General features: G+C 40.0%; 1 protein-coding gene across 8 annotated transcripts in view; it reads left to right on the top strand.

The window, feature by feature from the left end:
- Positions 1 to 23,015, top strand: part of TASOR2 (transcription activation suppressor family member 2) — an 80,803-nt gene that overhangs the window by 9,204 nt on the left and 48,584 nt on the right. For 2 of the 8 annotated variants that reach the window (XM_058681994.1, XM_058681992.1), the window contains exons 1-5: positions 864 to 998; positions 11,238 to 11,371; positions 17,411 to 17,556; positions 17,835 to 17,930; positions 18,988 to 19,060. In XM_058681994.1, the coding sequence (XP_058537977.1) occupies positions 994 to 998; positions 11,238 to 11,371; positions 17,411 to 17,556; positions 17,835 to 17,930; positions 18,988 to 19,060 (454 nt within the window). In that variant the 5' untranslated portion in view covers positions 864 to 993. Of the gene's footprint in view, positions 1 to 860; positions 999 to 11,237; positions 11,372 to 17,410; positions 17,557 to 17,834; positions 17,931 to 18,987; positions 19,061 to 23,015 lie in introns of those variants that run through there. The other 6 variants (XM_058681997.1, XM_058681996.1, XM_058681993.1 and 3 more) reach the window with 6 other exon arrangements.

Here is a 23,015-nt window from a genome sequence, read left to right as displayed (position 1 = left end):
AAATACTACATAATTAATCGACGTGATTCATTATGATTTAAGCAATTTGCTTTGTGAGTTCAGATTTTCCTGAATGTTTTCTATATGTACAACACAATAGTGGTAATGATTCTCTAGGATCTCCTGATTAGATTTTCCTCTAGCAAATGCGGATATGGTTTGGGAAATGCATGTGGATGTCTTCTCTAACTTTGTTAAAACGTGAGTCAAAAGCAAAGATGTCCTTAGGTCAGGCCAAATACTTCATGCCCTCTCCCTCAGTTTTATTTTTGGTAGATTTTGTTAGGGCTGCGGGGTTGTGTGTGTGTGTGTGTGTGTGTGTGTGAGAGAGAGAGAGAGAGAGAGAGAGAACCCCCATCCTGACCACAGGTGCTTGATATCAGCATCCTAACCACAGGTGCTTGATATCAGCATCTCCTGGAGTATGTGGAGTACTCAAAATCATGTTCTATAGACCTATTTTTGTAAATTCTACAAGAAAGCCCCATGAAACTGTAACTGGTGGATTTATATAGACGACTGGGAAAGCTTTATAGGGGCACTGATTTGGAATAATTGGGGATCACTGTAGTGAAAAGGCCTGGATTTCAGCTTAGATCTGAGGTTTGCCATCCCTCATCACGACTGAGAGCCCGTGGGCAAGACCCTTGAAGAAATGGAAGCTTAGAGCAGTCACTGTAAAATACCAATGAACACCTAGGGGTATTGGGAGACCTCAGAGAAGGAGGAAGGTCCAAGGGCGCTCCGCTTGATCTGCCAGCCCTGGAACCCGATTGCAGCTCCCACGACCCCCTTGCCGGGGTCTGCACCTGGGGGTCTGGGCCCTGCGCCTGCGCCTACGCCTACGCCGTGCGCCGGCTCGCGGTCGGCGGTCCTCGTTGACTTTTAAAAGGAGCAGCCCCGCGCCGCCCTGGCTGCCGCACTGGCCTCTGCTGGCGGGAGGGGGCCGACCGGGCCGGCGGGGCAGGGGCACAGCCCCCAGCCCCATGTACCATGAGGTGAGGGAGGGGCCGGCCCCTAGCGCGGGCCCGGTCCCCCACTGCTGCCGGGGCGCCCCAGCTGGCTGGCCAGCTGCCTTCCCCAGCGCCGGGCGCCAGCGAGACTGGAAGAAGGGACAGACTAGGTGTCTAACCTTTAGGGGGACTTTAGGGAATGAAGCTTTGGGGGGGGGGGGGGGGGGGAGGGGCTTCAGGAACAGGTTGGAAGGGGGTGGGGCTTCAGGAACAGGTTGGAAGGTCCGTAAAGGCTTCCCGAGGTCCTTGCTCCCCAGTCCTCCCTGGATTCTGTAAGTATGGTGGTGAGGAAGCCCTTGCGGAAACTTCTAGAGAGCAGGATTGCTTCTTACAACTCTCCCGTGTGTGCAGACGGTCCGTGTTTTAGGTCATCTTCTGAAATGTAAAACAGTGATATGGGTGTTTTGTGCTTCATTCACATTTGCTTTTTTATTCCTTCTGTGTATGATTATCTGGGCATGAGAAAACATTTAAACTTTTGTGTCTGGCAAACTTTTTTATATCTTTTAAAAATTTTGTGAAAATCCTACCTTTCTCATTCCATAGTATTTTCTTTTTCTTAACAGAACACTTTGTTTATGGGGCTCCATTGTTTTGCCTTATGGCAACTGTGATTTCCACTTGTTTGCTTTACTTTGTCTTCATATTTAAAAAACTAGCTTGCTTCCACTTAGGGCTGTAGGAGATCTCTTTTTTTTTTTTTTTTTTTTTTTTTTTTTACAAAGTGAAAATTGCTTTATTTCCCCCAGATTGTATTTATGCTTATGTCAACTTTTAGATAATACAAAAAGTTACAAAAAAACAAAAACAAAAATTACCTGTACTTGACCCACCTAAAGATAACTTGGTATTGAGTACCTCCCGTGGTGCTGTGAGCTCTGCTGGACACTGGGGGACTCTGGTGAACAAGACAGAGTATCTGCCTGCATAGATCTTACAGTCTGGTGGGAGAGATGAGCCCCCAAAAAGGAAATTGATAAAATAATTGCATGTTGTAATGAGTGCTTTAAAGAAAACACTAGTGCTTTAAAGAAAACAAGGTTTCTCTGAGGGAAAAACTTGTAGATTTCACTAAAGGAAGAACAGGAACTAAGCCATGGACGGAACAGGAGAAAGAACGTTTTAGTCAGAAATAACGGCATATGCAAAGGTCTGAAAAGAGGAAAGAGCCTGAATCAGAAAGATCAGTATAGCTGGAACTCAGTGGTAAGTCAGGGGAAGGTGGGTCAAGGTGAGTAGAAAAATGATCTGGAAAATGAATTGATTCATTACATAAATGTTTATTGAAACCTTATTGTGTACCAGGCACTGATCTAGGCACTGGGGATACAGCTTGGAAAAGGACAGATTCCCTGTACTCATGAAATGAATAAACTAGTGCTGAGAGGATAACCAAATAAACAAGAAAGATAGTGGATGTTGTTAAGTGTTATGCAGAAGACGACCATTGTTTAAACTGTGGTGTGTGTTCTTAAAGATGTATGGGTACATATGCTTCTCTTTTGTAATTTGCTTTTCTTTCCCCTAAACAGTTTATGGTAGGACGTTTTTCTGTGTTATTAAATAAATCTTCTATTTGGGAGCATCTTAGCTTGTTTTTTAGATTAAGTGTGACAGATAATCCATAAATTTAAAAAACCCTCTTCAACAAAAATGTGCACATTATAAGGCATCGTAATATAAACAGGTAGAAGGTAACTTCGTTTTGACAGTCTGCCATTTGGTTTCTCTTCTGCGTCACCCCACCACCCAGCAGCCTCTCTGTGGTTGTCTTACTTCCACCTATCTTTGTTGTTAGTTAAATGTTTGGATTTCCTATTTATGGAACCAATTTTTAACAATCCTGTAACGAATCTGGATTGATACCTGTTATCATTTTCACATCCTGATGGATTCTTTTTGCCAGTGCATATGTTTTAAGATTTTAGTCATCTGTATTCATAAGAGAGGTAAATCTTTAATCTCTTTTTTTATGTTTTCTTTGTCAGACTTTGGTACTAGCATTTGACTGCTTTCAAGATGGGAAACTTGATTCCTTTTACTGAGTTTTGGGACAGATTAAATAGTCTAAATATTATGTACTCTTTTATTTAGTTACCAGTTACATATTTACTGTATGCCAGGCGTTGGGTTGGATGCTGAGTAAGCAAAACAGAAATGGTTTCTGCCCTCATAGGGCTTGATTCATTGGGGAAGTAGACATTACTGAAGTAACTATGAATATGTAATTGTGAATCATAACAAGTACTCTGAAAGGAAGGAAGAGAGTGCTGTGCGAGAAATATCATTGAAGATCTACTTGAGATTGTACTCTTTGTGATATGAAGACCTGCTTATTGAGTATATATGCACTAAAAGGTAATTCCTTTTAAGTGAAATATTTATTGGCTGTTTGATATATACTTAGGTCTGCGGCCAATACATTAAGTACGTGAAGTCTTCATAATGATAAAAGTTAAAGTAACAACCACTGGCAATAGTAACTACCAGAGTTAGAGGATATAGTCCACATGTTTTAATTGAAGAAATTAAGACTTATATTAAGTAGACACTTGTAGTGTAACATGTCCAATTGTATACACCCTCTGGAAATCCCACTGGGGTTACAGTAAAACAATAAAGTTGTAAATCCACAAAAAGAGAATGGGAAAGTAGATGCCAGGTGCAGTCTGCTTTGGGAAACTAGAAAGAAGATGGTCAGGTGATAAGTGACTTTGTGGATTAGAGGATGCTGAAGGCTGAAGACCCGGAAGCCATCAAGGGGCAGGTGTAGTCCCACCAGGCAGTCTGGCAGCAGCTCAGGATTTAGAAGTACCGGATACTTGTCAAGGTGGGAATAAAGGGTGGAGTGGAAATAGAAGGTCCGAGTGATGATTTTTGTAGTTTTCACGCTCTGGATTCCCTTCCCTGCTGTCTGCACCCAGACAACTGTCTACCTCCCCTCTACCCAGACGGAGGACTGAAGGTTGACACTCAGGAGACGTTCACTGGGCATGCCAGACAGCAGAGGTAGGGGCAGAGCACCTCAATGAAAATGAAGATTAAGTGAGAGCGTACTGAAGCGTGAAACCAGAACTGTCTTCCTGTGTGATTCTCAGAACTAATAGTCAAGCTTATGCTCCCTCTAAACAAGGTATTAAAGGAATCTTTTCTGGGGAAACTTACCAAACCATGGCAAAATATTTAACAGACACGGACTTTGGGAGTTTGCCCAATTCAACAGCTGCATCACCATCAGATCATGTGAAAGAGTAAGGGCTGCTGGTCAAGAAGCACTGTTGATGCACCAGACTTTCAGGCAGCCTTAAGTGCCTCACATGTAAACATAAATGGACAGCAGAGGATCCCCAGCCACTGGGTGCAAGTGTCTAACAAGAAAGAAATCAAACAGGGATAAACAAGTAGGAAATAAAAGGAGCTTTGTAGAAATAAATTTACTGCAGTTAACAGAAGAAACTTCAACCAAATAAAACTATAGCATCTTTAGAAATGATACGACATCCATGAAAGAGGAGGTTCTATTTTTTTTTTAATTATTTAGAAAACAGAAAAGGGCTCTGTAAGAGCAGAAAAAAATATATAAGGATTGGATAATAAAGCTGAAGAACTCTCCCCCCAAAATAAAAGGGCCACAAGCATTAGAAAATAAGAGTGTGAAGATAAGAAAGATAGAGCACCAGTCAAGGAGGTCTTTTGTCTTACACAGTGGGAGGAAACCACCATCTAGTCCCGGAACTGGAAGATGTGAGTTTGTGGGTTGAATGGGTCTTCTGTCTGATTCCCTGAAGAACAAAACAGAATGACACCAAATCATCAGACTGAACGTATAGTTCCAAAAGGAACAGGCCAGATTAGTTTTTAATCATTCTACTTCCATAAAGAATGGGAGGCAGGGGGCAGTTCTCAGACTACATTTTGAACAAGTGAAGGAGAAAAAGAAACCCGGTAAACTTGAATATATACATAAGTACTGTTCGGAAGCCCCAGCAGTTCTATGAGAAAAGGCAGAGTTGTGCAGAGGGGGCATAGCTCAGAAATTTCCAGCAGCCATCCAGTCCTGGCAGCAGTCCCATCCTAAAAGAATCGTTGCCTAACAGGCTGAGACTGAACAGCCGTATGGTGTCCGTTAAGGAATGCAGAGAGGAATTGGAAAGTACCTGAGTGGCCCAGAGATCTTAAAATGAGCTAGCAAAATACTCCCTAGAAGTGAGTATATAACCTTGGAAAGCAAGGGATGTGTCTTCTTAGTGATCTTGAGGAGGAAAACAGAGCTGGAAGTACACACACCCTCCTGATCCACAGTACACTTGCAGGTTGACAACAAAGGAACCGTATTATTTTTTCAAAAATCCTTGGATGCAGGAACGAAGAAGGGGGAACTCCTAAATTAAGAAAACGGAAGACTGCTCTCACTCCTGCCTACATCCTGAGCATTCTGCTGGTTCAGGATAATTCATCTTGTTCAAATATGAAAAGCAAGAATACGCACAACATCCTTACAGTGATACTGTGGTAGATTGCATTTCTTTCTTATTTTTTTAATGTAGTATTTTATTACATTGGTTTTTAATTAATTAGTTTTTAGTATATTCACAAGGATGTACAACCATCATCACTATCAATTGTATTATGAAGCCCAGGGCTCTCCTCCTCTTTGCGTTCCTGCCCTGACTCTGCATTTCTTCCCACTAAAGGGACAGGATATCTCTTCCTCCCCGCTGACTTTGAGTTTGGCTATATGACTTGGTGTGGGCAATAATATCAGGGAGAAATGACAGTATGTTAGTTTCAGGCCTGATAAACCTTAAGAGGACTTGGTGTTCTGCATTTGTTCTCTGCACCTCTGCCATTTCCATGAGAAAAACATGCCTCTGCTAGTTCACTGGCTGAAGGAAGATGAGAGAGATATGGATTGGAGCTATGCCCGCTGGACTAAGCCTAATTCAGCCCACATTGTGGAAATGTGATCAGTAGTAAATGATTGTGGTTGTAAGCTACTGAATTTTGAGATGGCTTGTTACTAAGCAGTAGTTAACTGATACAAATATGTGAGAAAAGGCTCAGGTGGGGGGATATGTACCACATATGTTCCTGCTCTGTGGTTCTTTGTTCTATTCGATTAGCTTCTAATCTTTATTACTTACTTCCTTTGCTTATTTTCTTTGAATTTACCACTTCTCTGTTTTCTAAGTTCTTGAATTGACTCTTCAGTTCACTGATTTTCAAATGTTTTTCTTTAACATGTGCGTTTAAAATTAATGGTTTTCTTGTAGTTTTTTCTTGTAGATATTTTGCATGTGCCTAGGTTCAGATAGGTGTTTTCATTGTCATTCAGTTCAAACATTTTAAATTTCATTATAATTTAACTTATGTCATTTATAAGTAGTTCTTGGTTTGGTTTTTTTTTTTAAGCATGGGGCTCTTGAGATTAATTTTTTTATGGTCACATAAAATCCAGTAATTTTACTGGATTTGGGTCAGATGTTATATGCTATCGCATATCCATATTTGGTGCTAAACACATTTTAAGTATATAGTTCAGTGAATTTTGGTAAATGTGTGCACCCTGTGAGCAACACACCCATAAAAATATAGGATATTTATATCACCCCAGAAAGTTCCTTCATGCCTGCTTCACTTGCAGTCAGTTTTTCTATTCCTGCCCTCCACCCGCAACAACCACTGATACGATTATCACTACAGATTAGTTTTACCAATTCTAGAACTTCATATATGTATGGATCCTACAGTGTGTACTTTTTATGTCTGATTTCTTTTGTCCAGTTTAATGTTTTTGAGATTCATGCATCAGCAGGTTTTTTTTTAAATCCCTGAGTAGAATAGTATATTGTATGAAAAGACCATAGTTTATCCAAACACCTATCATGAACATTTAGATTGTTTCCAGTTTTAGCTTATGTGCCCCGAAAGTTCGTGTACACATTTTTTTTATGGACATAATGTTTTATTTTTCTTGGGTAAATATGTAGGAATAAAATTGCTGGGCCATAAAGTAAGTACATATTTAACTTTGTAAGAAACTGGTGAAACATTTTTCCAATTGGCTATATAGGTTTCTATTCCTACCAGGAATGTATGAGAGTTCCAGAGGTTCCTCATCCTTGTCAACACTTAGTATTCTCAGTCTTTCTAATTTTAGTCATTCTGGTGAGCAAGTGGCACCTCCCTGATAACTAATAATGTTGACCATTTTCCCACGTACTACGTACTTGCTGTTAGTATGTTGTTTGTGAAGTGTGTTTAAGAGTCCTTTGTGTACTCTGGGGCCGCCTAGGTGGCTCAGTCAGTTAGGCCTCCGACTTTGGCTCAGATCATGATCTCACGGTTCATGAGTTCAAGCCCCACATTGGGCTCTGTGCTCAGAGCCTGGAGTCTGCTTCGGAATCTGTGTTTCCCCCTCTCTCTGTCCTTCTCCCCCTCATGCTCTGTCTCTCTCTCTCTCAAAAATAAATAAATATTAAAAAAAAAAAAAGACTTCTTTGTATATTCTGGATACACGTCCTTCACAAATACTTTAATTTCTTAATGATGTCTTTTGAAGCTCAGAAGGTTTTATAATTTTCATGAAGTCCGGTGTATCAGTTTTTCTTTTATGGGAACTGATTTTTATGGCCTAAGCAATCTTAACCTTTCCCCTGGTCAGAATTTTCTCTTTTGATCTTTTTCTAGGAACTTCATAGCATTAGCGGTTACGTTTATGTCTGTCATTCATTTCCATTTGAATTTTATGGTTTGAGGTAGGGGTTGAGGTTCATGTTTGTTTTTTCTGATTTGGTGGTTATAGCATCATCTTTTTTCAAGTTGTTCTTTTCCTCTTGGGTTATATTGGCAGCCTTCTGACAGTTTCTGAGCTCTCATGCTGTCCCACCGATCTGTATGTGTTATCGTTAAAACACCACAGTTGTGACTGCGTTAGCTTTGTGGTGATTCTTGAAATCAGGTGGTGAATCCTTCAAATTTGCCATTTTTTCTAAAATTGTTTTGGCTGTTCTGTATCCTTTGAATGTAAGTTTTAGAGTCAGGTCATCGGTTTCTGCCAACTGGGATCGTGCTGAACATTTATACATCAGTGCTGTATCTCAGCATCCCCCACCAAGGGCGCAAAGCTCTTTGGTTCACTGGAGAGCACAGGTCCTTCACCGGGAAGCACAGGTCCTTCACCTGAAGCACAGGTCCTTCACCGGGGAGCACAGGTCCAGACTGAAGCCGGAGGACACAATGCTGCACAAACGGCGTCTCCAAACACTTGATGTATCTATCTGTTCGGAGGAGATTTGGGTTCTCTGGGAGAATTTTAAGCAGAGACCATCTTAAATTCAGAAAAATGAAACATCATGTAAAAAAGGAAATTGACTACCCAGTGTGGCCCAGCTATGATTAATGCATACAACTTATTGAAACATTGAATAATGATGTAGGAAAATTAGTGATATGAGTTTATACAGCTATTGTATTTAGAAACACGGAGTTCTACCAGAAGATAGAGCTAAAGTTGAAAGTGATTGCCTAAGAAGAATGGAAATCAGGGCTCCCTGGGAGGGTAGGGGCAGTGATTGATAAGACTACTGGTATGCGGCTTTTTATTTAGTGTATGTGCCTTGATGACATTTATTTTTAAAAAGAAGGGGAAGAAAGGTTAAGCAGCTTTCTCAGAGTCACAAAGGTAGAAAGACCTAGCTTCAAAATCTTGTCTTGCCAAGTCCTTCTGATTACAAAATGTGTGCCCTTCATTACTTGTTCCATGGAAGAGGAGCTTGTTCTGAACAGAACTTTCACAGACAGTTCTGAAATTATGACCTAAATGTTAGAGACCACTCTCGCAGGTAGACAAGACACACAGTCTCCCGTTTGTTCCCGTGTTCCCTAGCTCCAGCCCAGACCTGTACATAGAGCAGGACTATGGTAAATATCCGTGGAATGCTTGTGAAGAATGATTCTAGCCGGGTGGAAAATTTTTAAGTCATCAGAGAAGCTAGATTTGGGGGCTTTCAATGTGAGGAAAACTTGAAGTGGTGGGGGTGTGTGAAAATCAGACTTTGTATATAACTAATAAGGGAAATTACATTAGGAGTGATCTGAATCAAGGGTCTTTTTCCCTTGTGTGTGGGAGGGAGATAAGACTTATCGAGTAGGTGGGAATCAAAGGCTTTAAATACCCTTATATTTTAGGTTTCAAGTTATATTAGCTTTTGTGATTTCTTGCTAATAAATACTAGGATAAATGTCTCCATGCATGGTGACAAATAAAAGAGGAATTTGATAAATTATCTAGTGCAGTGCACAATGCCTCATACATAACAGGGCTTCAGGAAGGCAGTTGGTAAAGTCACAGTGTTAGAATGGAAAGGAGCTTTAGAAACATAATTTCAGGGAGTCTGGGTGGCTCAGTCAGTTAAGCGTCCAACTTAGGCTCAGGTCCTGATCTCACAGTTTGTGAGTTCGAGCCCCACGTCAGGCTCTGTGCTGACAGCTCGGAGCCTGGAGCCTGCTTCCGATTCTGTGTCTCCCTCTCTCTCTGCCCTCTTCCACCTGGCACTCTCTCTCTCTCTCTCTCTCAAAAATAAATAAACATTAAAAAAAACTTTTTAAAAAGATAATTCCAAGTAAATGAGACCTTAAAATAAACGATTTAAACCAAGTTCATAGTGTGTTTTCAGTTGCCAACGAGAGTGGTTTAAACAATAAAGGAACATTTATTATTTCACATCTCAAAAGATTGAGAGGCAGGGCAGCTCCAAGTGAATTTGTTCAGCATTTCAAGGACTTCTTCAGTGATTGAGATTCTGTTTTGTTTCACTCTTAATGTGCCGGCTGATCAATCTCATCTTGGTTGCAAGGAATTCCGGGCAGCAAACACATCTTAAAACGACGCCCTAAGGCTAGAAGATGGAGATGGGGAGAATGTGTTTTTTCCTTCAGAATTCTCTCTACTGATGTCCATTCACATCTCATTGGCCAGATACCATAATGAGCCTAAATTCCCTCTCTCTATATCTCACACACACACACACACACACACACACACACACACTCACTCATATTCTCTCTCTCTCTCTCTCTTTGTCTCTGTCTCTGTGTCTCCCTCCCTCCCTCCCTCCCCCTCCCGCCTAAAGCATGGAATCACCTAATACCTAAACAAAATTGTAGTTTGGGGGAAGGAAAGAAAACAGGGCATGATATTTGGGAAGGCAAGTGTCAACAGTGTTGCAATACTAACGTCTTAAAACAAGTTAATGGTAGGCCTACCCTCCTGGTCTCCTGATTCCCAATTTAGTTCTCCCCTCTTGACATAAATAACCTGTTTGCTTAATGAATGAATATCGTCAGTATTACAACTTCTTCTGAAAAATCCTGATAACATCCACACAATTCTGCCTCAGATCCTTTTTGAAAAAAGGGTGTACTATTATAAAACTAAAAATATACTAATTTTTTTTAAAGTACATTGAATTCTTCAAATAAACTACCCACAGTTCCTTTTACATATGTTTCTCTCTCTCTGCTCATACTGTTTCTGTTGCCAGAAAATATACGGGCTAGCCCTTCTTTCGGCTTTATTATTTGAGCACCTACTCAGACTTCAAGTTATCGATCCCTCTGAAACGTCTTGATATATCCCATCTTAATGGAATCCCTATGATGCATCCATTACATTGTGTTCTAGATTCTCCCACGTATTTATAGTATTGGTTTCTGTACAGGTTCATCTTCCTTTTCTAGTCTAAGCTTTCATTGTAGAGACAGTTTCTCATATATATGGAATAGGCACCACTAATAGTTGTATCTAAAGAATGGATGAATCATATTTAGTGGTGGGGAGAGATTTTCTTTAACTGTATTCTATTTGATTTTGTTACTTTCAACCAGTAGAACATGCATGCAGTTCTATAATCTCTACTCTTCATTTCAAAATATTTTTTTTTAAGTGAGGCCAATGTGATTACTATAAGCATAACTTCTGTCTGTGAACAGAATTTTCTTCAGAACTTAAAGAATATTAAAAGAAAGGCATTTCATCTTATGTGTGTTACTGCTTATAGACCAAATTTAGCCCTTAGCTCTGGAGACCTGTCAAAGATGGTAAACATTACAGAATTGTACCTAACATAAATTAGATGCTTAGTAAACATTTGTTTATATGGTAAATATGCTGTGAATAGAACTATTCGCTTTATGATTTCATTTTTTCTTTTCTCATTTTAGCAATTATGACACTAACAGAGAACAGGACTATGGCAAGAATTCTGGGGGTGTACTTGGTGACAATGAATTAAGACCACCCTCCCAGCTACATTCTGTCTTAGAGGAGACCGAGCCAGGGTTCATATCAGAAAAGAGTGGGTATTAAACTAAATGCTGTAAGTTATTACTAACAAATCCAAAGGAAAACGGTAGAATTAAAAATTTTAATTTCAATCATGTAAAATTAAAGGATTTTTTAAAAAAATTATAATTTCCAGTAACTACAAATTTCATTAATCCCAAAAAAGTCATTAATCCAAAATTAATGTGATTCAATTTTCAAATGGCATCGGAAAAGGTATATGTTCAAGGGAAATTGTCACATTTCTCTATTTGTATTTCTTTGAATTTATGATTCATTTTGGTAGAAGTAATACATGCTTATGTAAGAAAACCTCAGTTGTAATATGTATAAGGTAACAAGTAAAAGTTCCCCTTTATCCTCTTCTCCTTCAGTAACCATTGGTTTAAACACTGTTAACAATTTGGTTTCCCATCTTTCTAGATCTTTTTCTGTAAATTTTCAAACACATATTTGTAATGTATTTTTTTTTACCAAAATGACATTATATAATACATGTTATTTTCTCAGTATGTAATAGATATTTTTATATGTCAGTATATATGTATTTATTTTGATTTTTATTCAGTAGTTGTACAGTGTTTCCTTACTGACGGCAGTTTAGTTGATTATCTTGTGTTTTTGCTATTATAGATACAAGTGCGTGGAATACCCCTTGTACATATAGCCTGTGCACTCAGGCTAGTATGTCTAAGGAGTACATTCCTGGAAGTGGAATGCTTATCTGGTATACACATTTAAGTTATTGTTAGGTCCTGCCACATTGTGCTCTAAAAAAGTTGTACTTATCTTAAACTGGCAATCCCTTAATGTCTGAAAAGTAAAGGTAATACATTTTAGGATCCGATAGTTAAGGAATGGGCTCTTCTTCAGCACCTATCAAAGGGCCAGCTTAGATTGATGGAGGATGGATGCATCAATTAGTGTTACCAGAGGTAGGTTGCAGTCCGTCTAAAGGGAATACTAATAAGGACCTTTAGTGGCAGGTGGTGTTGGGTTCTGAGTGTTTCTGTCTTTGATGAGTGCTCCTGCCTATAAACAGGGCATGTGGTCATGAGAGTTTGGGGGCGATGTAGAGGTGGCTGATTTGTGTTAACAGTTGTTGTGACACTGAAGTTGTTGGCATTAGTTCATCTCATTATCTGCTTTCAGACCAGATAGATGCTTATAGAATAGAAAACAGATACTTGTGCCATAGCATCAGAGGTTGGTTTATAATTTTCTAATTCCTCTCATTAGCTGTTAAAAAGAGAAACAGGTGTCCAAAAGCAGACACTCAGTATCTCTGATGGCTTTTGAGAAAGGGGGAGATAAATACAGGGTACTTTGAGCAGAATCCAGCTTGTGTCAAGCTTGACTTAACTTTTTTTTTTTTTTTTAATTTACTTCCAAGTTAGTCAGCATATAGTGCAATAATGATTTTAGGAGTAGATTCCAGTGATTCATCCCCTGTGTATAACACCCAATGCTCATCCCCACAAGTGTCTTCCTTAATGCCCCTTCCCTATTTAGCTCATCCCCCCCTCACCTCCCCCCCCCACCCCCAACCCTTCCAGCAACTCTAGGTTCTCTGTATTTAAGAGTCTCTTAGGTTTTGTCACCCTCCTTGTTTTTATATTATTTTTGCTTCCCTTCCCTTATGTTCATCTGTCTTGTATCTTAAAGTCCTCATATGAGTGAAGTCATATGATACTTGTCTTTCTCTGACTAAATTCACTTACCATAATACCCTCTAGTTCCATCCACATAGTTGCAGATGGCAAGATTTCATTCTTTTTGATTGCCAAGTAATACTCCATTGTATGTATGTATGTGTATACACACACACACACACACACACACCATATCTCTTTTTTTTTTTAATGTTTTTAATTATTTTGAGAGACAGAACAGGAGCAGGAGAGGAACAGAGAGAGGGAGATACAGAATCCGAAGCAGGCTCCAGGCTCTGAGCTGTCAGCACAGAGCCTGATGCGAGGCTTGACCCCATGAACTATGAGATCATGACCTGAGCCAAAGTTGGATGCTTAACTGACTGAGCCACCCAGGTGTCCTGATACACCACATCTTCTTTGTTCATTCATTCGTCACTGGACATTTGGGCTCTTTCCGTACTTTGGCTGTTGTCAATGGATGCTATAAACATTGGGGTGCATGTGCCCCTTTGAAACAGCACACCTGTATCCCTTGGGTAAATACCTAGTAGTGCTATTGCTGGGTTGTAGGGTAGATCTATCTTTAATTTTTTGAGGAACCTCCACACTTTTTTCTGGAGTGGCTGCACCAGTTTGCATTCCCACCAACAGTACAACAGGGTTCCCCTTTCTCCACATCCTAGCCAACATCTGTCATTGCCTGAGTTGTTAATCTGAGCCATTCTGACTGGAGTAAGGTGGTATTTCATTGTGGTTTTCATTTGTATTTCCCTGATGATGAGTGATGTTGAGCATTTTTTTCATGTGTCAGCCATCTGGATGTCTGCTTTGGAGAAGTGTCTATTCATGTCTTTTGCCTATTTCTTCACTGGATTGTTTTTGGGGGGTTGAGTTTGGTAAGTTCTTTATAGATTTTAGATACTAACCCTTTATCATCTGATAAGTCATCTGCAGATTTCGTCTCCCATCCCATTGGTTGTCTTTCAGGTCTGCCGATTGTTTCCTTCACCATGCAGCAGCTTTTTATTTTGATGAGATCCCAGTAGTTCATTTTTGCTTTTGTTTCCCTTGCCTCTGGAGACGTGTTGAGTAGGAAGTTGCTGCGGCCGAGGTCAAAGAGGTTTTTGCATGCTTTCTCCTTGAGGATTTCGATGGCTTCCTGTCTTACATTCAGGTCTTTCCTCCATTTTGAGTTTATTTTTGTGTATGGTGTAAGAAAGTGGTCCAGGTTCATTTTTCTGCATGTTGCTGTCCAGTTTTCCCAGCACCACTTGCTGAAGCAACCGTCTTTATTCCATTGGATACTCTTTCCTGCTTTGTCAAAGATTAGTTGGCCATATGTTTGTGGGTCCATTTCTGGGTTCTCTATTCTGTTCCATGGATCTGAGTGTCTGTTTTTGTGCCAAGCTTGACATAACTTTTGAGACTGAATCCACGCCTAGTAGAAATGTGCCCAGATCTAGGTGCTACAGGAAGGGATATTAACTCAATGTCTAGAGCCATTGTGATTGAACTTGAATTTTCCCCACATGCTCTCTGTTGGTGACTTAAGTCCCAAGAGACACTCTTTCCACTTTACTGACAGGTATTTTTCAAGTTGTTTTAGTGTTTCTTTGTAGGATAGCCCCCTCTTCAGTCTCTTAATATTCTGATAACCTTGAATGTTTAAATGAAGCATGTGTATTGCTCAGCAAAAATGCGGCCATCCATTTAGTGCTCATACTATTTTGTACACTAGCGAGACTCTTAAGTGGGAGTACATTGTTCAAGAAGAGGTAATGTCAAATAATTTCTTGATGAAACGCTCATCTATCTCCTTAGCTATGGAGCATGAAGCTTGTGCTTTCTTGAGTATAATTGAGATCATTTATTATGAAAGAGTCAAGATTTACTGTAGATTTCTAACATAGTGTGGACGTGCTTTTCCTTCTGCTAACTGTAAAATTATTTTGTAAATATATTGCTGTTTGGAAAATGCTGACTTAAAGGGGAAACATTTTTAACCATAAATAGTTTTGGTATAAAAATATATTAGCACACAGTCACTTCCTATTGTTTATTTTATTTTATTTTATTTTATTTTATTTTATTTTATTTTTTAAAGCATTTTTTAAAGTTTATTTATTTATTTTGAGAGAGACAGAGTACAAGGGAGGAGGGGGTGCACAGAGAGAAGGAAAGAGAGAACCCCAAGCAGGCTCTGTACTGTCAGCACAGAGCCCGATGAGGGGCTCAAGCTCATGAACCCTGAGATCGTGACCTGAGCCAAGATCGAGTCAGACACTTAGCCGACTGTGCTACCCAGGCGTCCATCCCCTCCTAGTGTTTATTTTAAACCATCGTCTCTATTCATAGCTTTGTTGAGAACAGTATTCCTCACACTGACAAATAGTGTTCTCTGACACATGTATTTTGGAAATATTGTGTTGGATGGGCTTTTTTTATTTTTCAAATTGCACTATTTTTCACAGTTTTTAGTTTATTGTGCATTGACCCTCAAAAATGTGGATATATGTAATATTCGTTACTTCTGCAATTTAAAACCTGTGTCTTCTTATTAACATCTTGTGGAATTGAAGAGTTGATAATCATAGAATGTTCATTTCCAAAGCTGTTTTATTTCTTTCACTGTAAGCAACCTATTTCTCAAACATTGAGCCTCAGAGTTTACTTAGATTTTTAAATATTATTTTGCCTTTTTAAAAATATGAAATACAAAGTTTCCCAAGTAGAAGTTTTAGAGGAATCCTGATTTGCATTCGAGCTAGCAGGGCACTTTATTTGTAAGACAGAGTTACAAAGACATAGGCTTCTCACTTTGAGTAACATGGCTAAAGCCATCATTTAAATTCTTACCCCTGGTGTTTTGCTATTCAAGCCTCTTAAGAATATCCATGTGCTATAACATTTGTACCCTGCTATCGAAGGAAAGAGTGAAACTGAGAAAAAGTAAAACAGTTGATCTGGATCATGGATGAGATGTACGAATTTCAGAATAGTCTTAAATGTTCCATCCTCTTTTCCTTCCGTGCTACGTACAGTCTTTCACTTTGGATACTGGGACATTTTGTTTATTAAAGCGTTTTTGTTTATTAAAGCATTACTTAGGTAGTTGAAGTGGTAGGACAGTTGAGTCCAAATTAACTTGACTGAAATGTTTGTTTCCATTTCTGTAATAGTTTTTTTACCGTTGCTTATTAGTTACTTTTAACTAAAATTCCTGTTTTTCCTTTTGGTTTTGGACTTTAATGTAATCGCAGGTTCTGGCAGAAGTAGGAAGCCATAGTAATGGTTTATTTATCCTATATAACCAAAACTTCTAGCCCTTAGTTTGTACCTCCCCACCTCGACCTTGTTAAAGAGAATAGAAATAGAAGGGAGTAAACAAATAGTGAAACGTTATGAGAACTCACTAGGCCCAGTTTTTGGCTAAAGTAAGGATTTGTAAAATGAAAAGTCACGAAGGCTCAATCCAGAGGATTATCGGGCCAAGTCAGTAACTCTGGATTAGGAGCTCTGCCTGTCACAGGAGGGGCGGCGCAGAATCTCTGGGATAGCATGTGTCTGCGTAGGTTTTCTAAAAAGTAACAAAGTTTCATTTTGGGGACATGGAGAAAAGTAATTTCATAATATAACCCGTAAGAAGTCAAGTTCAATAGACTTGTCTAGGCTCTGAGGAACCCCCAAAGATACAATGCTTTCTAATGTGTTTGTGGAGTGTGCACTATTAGGCCCCTTGAAAGGAACCCAACAGGCTCACTTGGGGATTTGATGAGAAGACGGGAAGGGTAAGTGTCTCAAAATGTGGCGTACGTTTTAAAGAACTTCAGGATGAGAAACCTTGGTCTAAGTGATTGCTGACCACCACCTTGGCACTATCACGTTTGCTGTGCTTGTCCCGGCGGTGGTTACAGCGCACAGCTTTAAACCAGAAGGCCCGAGGGATCCGGCAGGGTTTATTTTACTCTTGTATTGAAAGTAACTCACCCTCGGTAACTCATCTCTGTTTTAAAAACTTGTTTCAGCGTTTATTTATTTTTGAGAGAGATAGAGCTCGAGCTGGGGAGGGACAGAGAGAAAGAGACACAGAATCTGAAGCAGGCTCCAGGGTCAGCACAGAGCCCGGTGCGGGGCTTGAACCCACGAACTGTGGGCTGAAGTTGGACGCCCAACCGACTGAGCCACCCAGCTGCCCCGCTCACCTCCGTTTAGATTATGTTCTTCCCGTGAGAGGTCTTTTAAGACAGTACAGGTACAGTCGCCAAGAACACATTGTCAATGTCTGCGTTGTCCAGGCAGGGACTAGATGACGTGTTCAGTGATATTTAGTGTGCCGCTTTAAACCCCATCCTTTGGTTATCTTAAACAGTTGCATTATTTTTGTTTGTGTTTTACAGTTTTTGAGACAGTGTCCTTGAGTTCAGACTCTCTCTTCCAGAGGGCAATTTCAATTCTTCATACTTCTTACTTGGACTCTGCATCTGAGCATGGTTTTCAGTACAGTCAAGTGACTTTGGTGAAAAATGACATTTTCTTAAATGAGGTGAGGTGCTTGGTACACACTGTGTCTGTGTGTTAGTTTTATTTTAGTTTTAAAGAAATAGACCCATCATTTTTGGTATATAAGCCTTGTTCTTCTCAGCTGTCACTTTCAGATGAAATAAGAAATCCTTGGAAGGTAATAAGAATGTATTCTAGGGAATAGAAAAAAATAATTTCATTAGTTTTTTAACAGGAGGAATTCAGATGATGCATTTTTAAAAATTAATTTGCAAGGCAAAATAAATGTTTATAGCATTCAATTATTCTCTCTTTATACAGTACAAAGCTTTTTACCAAGAAAAAAAAGCAAGTAATTATACTCAGGAAGAACTTAAAGAGACTTACGGATTTCTTCTGTTTGAAACTGAAAGTCAGGTAAGGGGGTTAGGTCATAGAACATTAATTTTGTGATATTTGTGTACAAAATTAACGATATCGTTTAATATCGGTATTTCAGTTCTCTAAGATTTGTAAAATTACCAGTTCACCAGCCTTTTTTGTTACGTAATTTTGGTGGCAGTATAAATGATTGTGAAGGCCGATTATGAAAGAGATTTGATTTCTACACCTTTTCACAGGCCCGCTTTAGTTTCATCTGCAATACACTGTCAGCTCGAGGTCAGATTTGCATGAATGCGGGTTTCTTAAGTATCGGTAATGCCTTTTGACGGGGTGAATGGATATTTCACCGTTCTGGATCATGGTTCACATAGATACTTTCTGTTTCTTATGGAGGCTTTTTCAAGTTTCAGTTACATGGTGGGATAAGGTGAACACTTTCAGCCGTCAAGTTACTTGAAATTGTTTCATGACTGTCTTTGAAGATTGAACTTCTGTATTGTTTGTACCAAAACTTTGGGAGAAGGAAACTGCTATGTGGAGGGTGTGCCTCCAAAGATGTGTATGGCTTCCTGGATACAGATTTAACAACACTAGAGATTTATAATTCAACTTAAGATAATTCAGTATTTTGATTGTGATTGTGATTGAAGAATAAAGGTAGATGCTTAAAAAATACTTAACATTAGCATATACATAAGGATTGTATAGTAATACCAGAAGAATTCATTTATTTGCTTAATCATCCACTTACAAATAAGAGACACTGTGAATTCATACTAAAAGAGGCATTTGGGGTTAACACATCTTCCAGTTTAGTGATTCCATAGCTATAATTGAAATCTTCAAGAGAGGACTTAATCTGTGAGCTTGTTCAATTTAGTTTTGCTGATGACATGTTTGTTAACAGAAACGATAACATTTCATGAACTATTAACCAAACACAGTTACCTTGCATAAGCTTGCTTTGTGCCATAAATACATACTGTGTACACATTCCATATCTATTTGAAAGGTTCTGTTGTAGTGTTATTCCATTGTCTCTCCTAAGACTGATACGATAAGGAAAGTTCTGTCTTTTATTTATTTCAAGGCAAAGTTAGTATGTCAGCGTGGACTCTGTGTGGGCAGCGGTGCTCTTACTACTCTTGGTGACCCAGCAAAAGGTAAGTCTGTGAGAAAAAAGAATCTCTTTTACAGGATGAAGTGGGGTTTAATTAATTTCATGAGATACTTCTATTAAAAGTCACTTTCATTAATGATATAAAAATCTTTAAAATCAGAGCTTTAAACAAATAAATGAGCTTTGAGTCTAAGAATTAAGAGTTTCCAATAGAGGTTACATATCAGAACTTTTTATATTTCTTTCTTTCTTTCTTTCTTTCTTTCTTTCTTTCTTTCTTTCTTTCTTTCTTTCTTTCTTTCTTTCTTTCTTTCTTTGTGTTTTTATTTATTTTTTGAGAGACAGAGCATGAATGGGAGGGGGCAGAGAGAGAAGGGGGGGAGACAGAATCCGAAGGAGAGTCCAGGGACTGAGTTGCCAGCACAGAACCCAACGCGGGCTTGAGCCCACGAACCATGAGATCGTGACCTGAGCTGAAGTTGGATGCTTAACTGACTGAGCCACCCAGGAGCTCCAGAACTTTTTTTTAAAAGGTTGATTGGACTAGAAAAGATACTGAAGGTATCTTCCAGCACCAAGAGATTAGTACAGTCATCCAGGACTAATGAGGATGTCCTCTAAACTATTATAATGGCAGTAAGGAATAGAGAATAGATAGACCTGACCAAACTTGGCAACTGTGGAATGTGAAGAGTAAGAGAAAGAAATATTCAGATATAAAGTTGTAAACTTACACTACAGCAATATCGTTAATAGAAAAGAGGCACAGAAGGAGAAGACATTGTTAGGGAAGCCGAGGAGTTAAAAGAGAAAGGTAATCTTATAGTCAAGAATATGGATTAGCACTACATTTCTTTGAGCTTCAGTTTCCTCATCTGTGAAATAGATAAAACTGTCTTTTAGATCTGTTGTGAGGATAGTGGGAGGCTATGTGACGTGCTTAGCGGGGAACACATACCTAGTAAGCTCTCAGTAAATGGACACTACTTTCAGGAGTTGGATTTGAGAAATAATGAGATTTTCCTCAGTGTTTCTGGGAGATATCCTGCTGATGGTAAAAAAGTTGCTGGAAAAGGATTTAGAACTGGAGATTGGGATTCACAGTGGCGGGGCTGGGTGTTAGTTGAAGTCAAAGATACCGTTACGTGGGACAGTATCAGGAGGAGAAGGTGGCAAAGACCAGTCAGGACTGTTGGATCGTTGTGGGACCATCAGGTGGGGAGGGGAGAGGAGGGCAGCCGGGAGCAGCGTAGTGGAGGAACAGCTGGGGAGTGGAGTTTGACAGAAAGCAGAAGGACCTAGGGAGAGCTATTTAGCTCTCTCAGATGCTAGCAGTGTGGGGATCAAGACTGAGATGATTGGGGGAGTGGCCAGATTCCTGCTGACCTTTTCTTTCACAGAGCTTCACCGAGATAAAGTTAATATACCCCGCACCTCACCCAGAGTGTCCAGTTCAGCGATTTTTAATGTGTTCATAGAGTCGTGCTACCCACAGCACAGTCCGTTGTAGACCGTTTGCATCACCCAGGAAAGAAGTCCCGGGCCTGTTAGGAGTGACACCGCATCCCCCGCCACCACCAGCCCAGGCACCCACTCATCTGCTTTTCCCTCTGGGGATTTGCCTAGCGCAGACATTCCACCTAAATGGGACCCCATGTTACGTTGTACGACTTCTTGCCTCAGTTTAGTGTCTTCCGGGCTCCTCCGTGGTGTAGCTTGTACCGGCACTTTGTTTGCCTTCTGGCTGCATAATATCCCGTCGTAGGGTTCTACCTGTTTTCTTTATTCTTCGAGCACTTGAAGGACATTGGGTTGTTTCCACTTCTTGGCTGTTACGAAAAATGCTGCTGTGCACACTTACATCCATGTTTTTGTGTAGACATTTGTTTCCACTTCTCTTAGGCATAGACCCGGCAGTGGAATTGCTGGGTTATGTGGTCACTCTGTGTAAAGCAACGTGTTTGAAAACTTGCATTCACATCTTCCAAAGACCATGAAAGGGAATGTATATTCTTAACCCCCGTAACATTTTACATAAAACCTTTTTTTCTTCTTACTCTTTTTCACCACCCTCTTTTCATTATAAAACATAATAACATAAGAAAAGTAGAGAGGACCGTATAATACACCCATGCCCTAAGTTTAACAGAAAATGTTTTGCATTCTTCCCTTAATTTGGTTATAAAATTTTGTTGTTGTTGGAGAATTTGGAAGTAAATACTTCAGCTTACATCTCTAAAACAATAAGGCCGGTTTTCTACATTACTACAATCCCATGATTATATTGTTTAAGATACAGGCTGGCTTCAGTAGGGTGGTAGAGTAGAAACTGGATGATTCCAACAAGTACATTTTCTTCTTGAACACGTACTTGGCTGGGTAATAAAATAACATTCCTGGCTGTGTGCATTTTAAAGTTTTTGCCTTGGGGCACCTGGGTGACTCAGTCAGGCTTCCGACTTCAGCTCAGGTCACGATCTCACGGTTTGTGAGTTGGAGCCCCATGTCAGGCTCTGTGCTGACAGCTCGGAGCCTGGAGCCTGTTTCAGATTCTGTGTCTGTCTGTCTCTCTGCCCCTCCCCAGCTCACACTCTGTCTCCCTCAATAATAAATAAACATTAAAAAAAAATTAAGTTTTTGGCTCACGTAGAAATGGATAGTTCTGTGTATAACAGTAATATTTTATATAATATTTTATATTAATGTACTATTTTATAGTAAATCTTCCTGAGGACTGCTTCCTGTGGCTGCTGCATCCATGACCCAAGCCCACTGTCCCCGCTTAAGTGACTTACTCCTCAGTCATGTGGTTATTAGTAGGAAGAAAGGACTTGGCCCTGGAACCCAGTGCTGACCACAAGCTCATTGCTCCCTCCAGCATATCACAGTGCTCTCACCTTGCACTGTCTTTGCGTTTTGAGAGATGCGGTTCAGGAGTCTGTGGGACCTGCTCTTTCCTCCCTATTCCCCTACTGCTGCCACATGGAGACTTTCCTGTCTCATCTCTTACGGCAGCTTTCTGGTTGATCCTGATTCTCGTCTCTCCCCTCTTGAGACTCCGCCCTCTTTTAAGTGGCAGTCTGGGGGCACCCTGGTTAAGCATCCGACTTCGGCTCGGGTCATGATGTCACTGTTGGTGGGTTCAAGCCCCGCATCAGGCTCCACGCTGACAGTGCGGAGCCTGCTTGGGATTCTCTCTCTTCCTTTCTCTGCCCCCCTCCTCGACTCCTGCTTTTTCTTTCTCTCTCTCTCAGAATAAACAAACTTAAAAAAAAATGTAAGTGGCAGTCTGTTGCTGAACACCTTTGATGGGTCTCTGTTGCCTACAGCAAGCCCTACAAAGATCTCTACTGTTCAGTTCCAAGCTTCCTTTTCAGCCTCAAGCTTCTCGGGCTTTCTCCCCTGCTCCCCACACCGTGGCCCACTGTCCTAAACAATTTATAATCTTTTATGCTTCCATACTTTTGTTCACTCTGTTCTCTGAGAATTTCACTCGTCTGTTGAAAGAACTCCTTTTCTAAACAAATACATTGCTTATTTCCATTTCTTTGTGTCCTCAAATACAGCATGTGTCTGACAGTTAAGTACTTCCTGTGTGTTGGGCTGTGATGTGGCTTCAATGGTGAAGAACACAAACGTACTTCCTGCCTTTCTGGAAGTTTCACACACTAGCAGAATAAGCTGCTTGAAGGCAGGAACTTGTTTTATTTCCTTTGGTGTCACTGCTGCCTAGCACATACCTGCTATCTAGTAAACCTCAGCACTTATTATTATATGAGTACTTACTGAGATGTTTTGTAAAAAATAACTTGAGAATCAGATTACTGTAGGCCTTTCCACGGAATGATTGCCTGGGGAAAAAAATAAACTTAGAATTTACCAAGAATGTGATTCGTTCATCCCTCTTTAATTATTGTACCCAACTAGAAAATTCGTTGTCCATCAGATAAATTCTATCTTGTAGTAGCTCTCATGTTTCCATACTTTTAGAATATCTC

The sequence above is a fragment of the Neofelis nebulosa genome, chromosome 8, assembly GCF_028018385.1.
Source record: "Neofelis nebulosa isolate mNeoNeb1 chromosome 8, mNeoNeb1.pri, whole genome shotgun sequence".
Taxonomy (NCBI): domain Eukaryota; kingdom Metazoa; phylum Chordata; class Mammalia; order Carnivora; family Felidae; genus Neofelis; species Neofelis nebulosa.
Note: the sequence above shows the minus strand (reverse complement) of the source record. Positions and strands in the feature narration are given on the sequence as shown.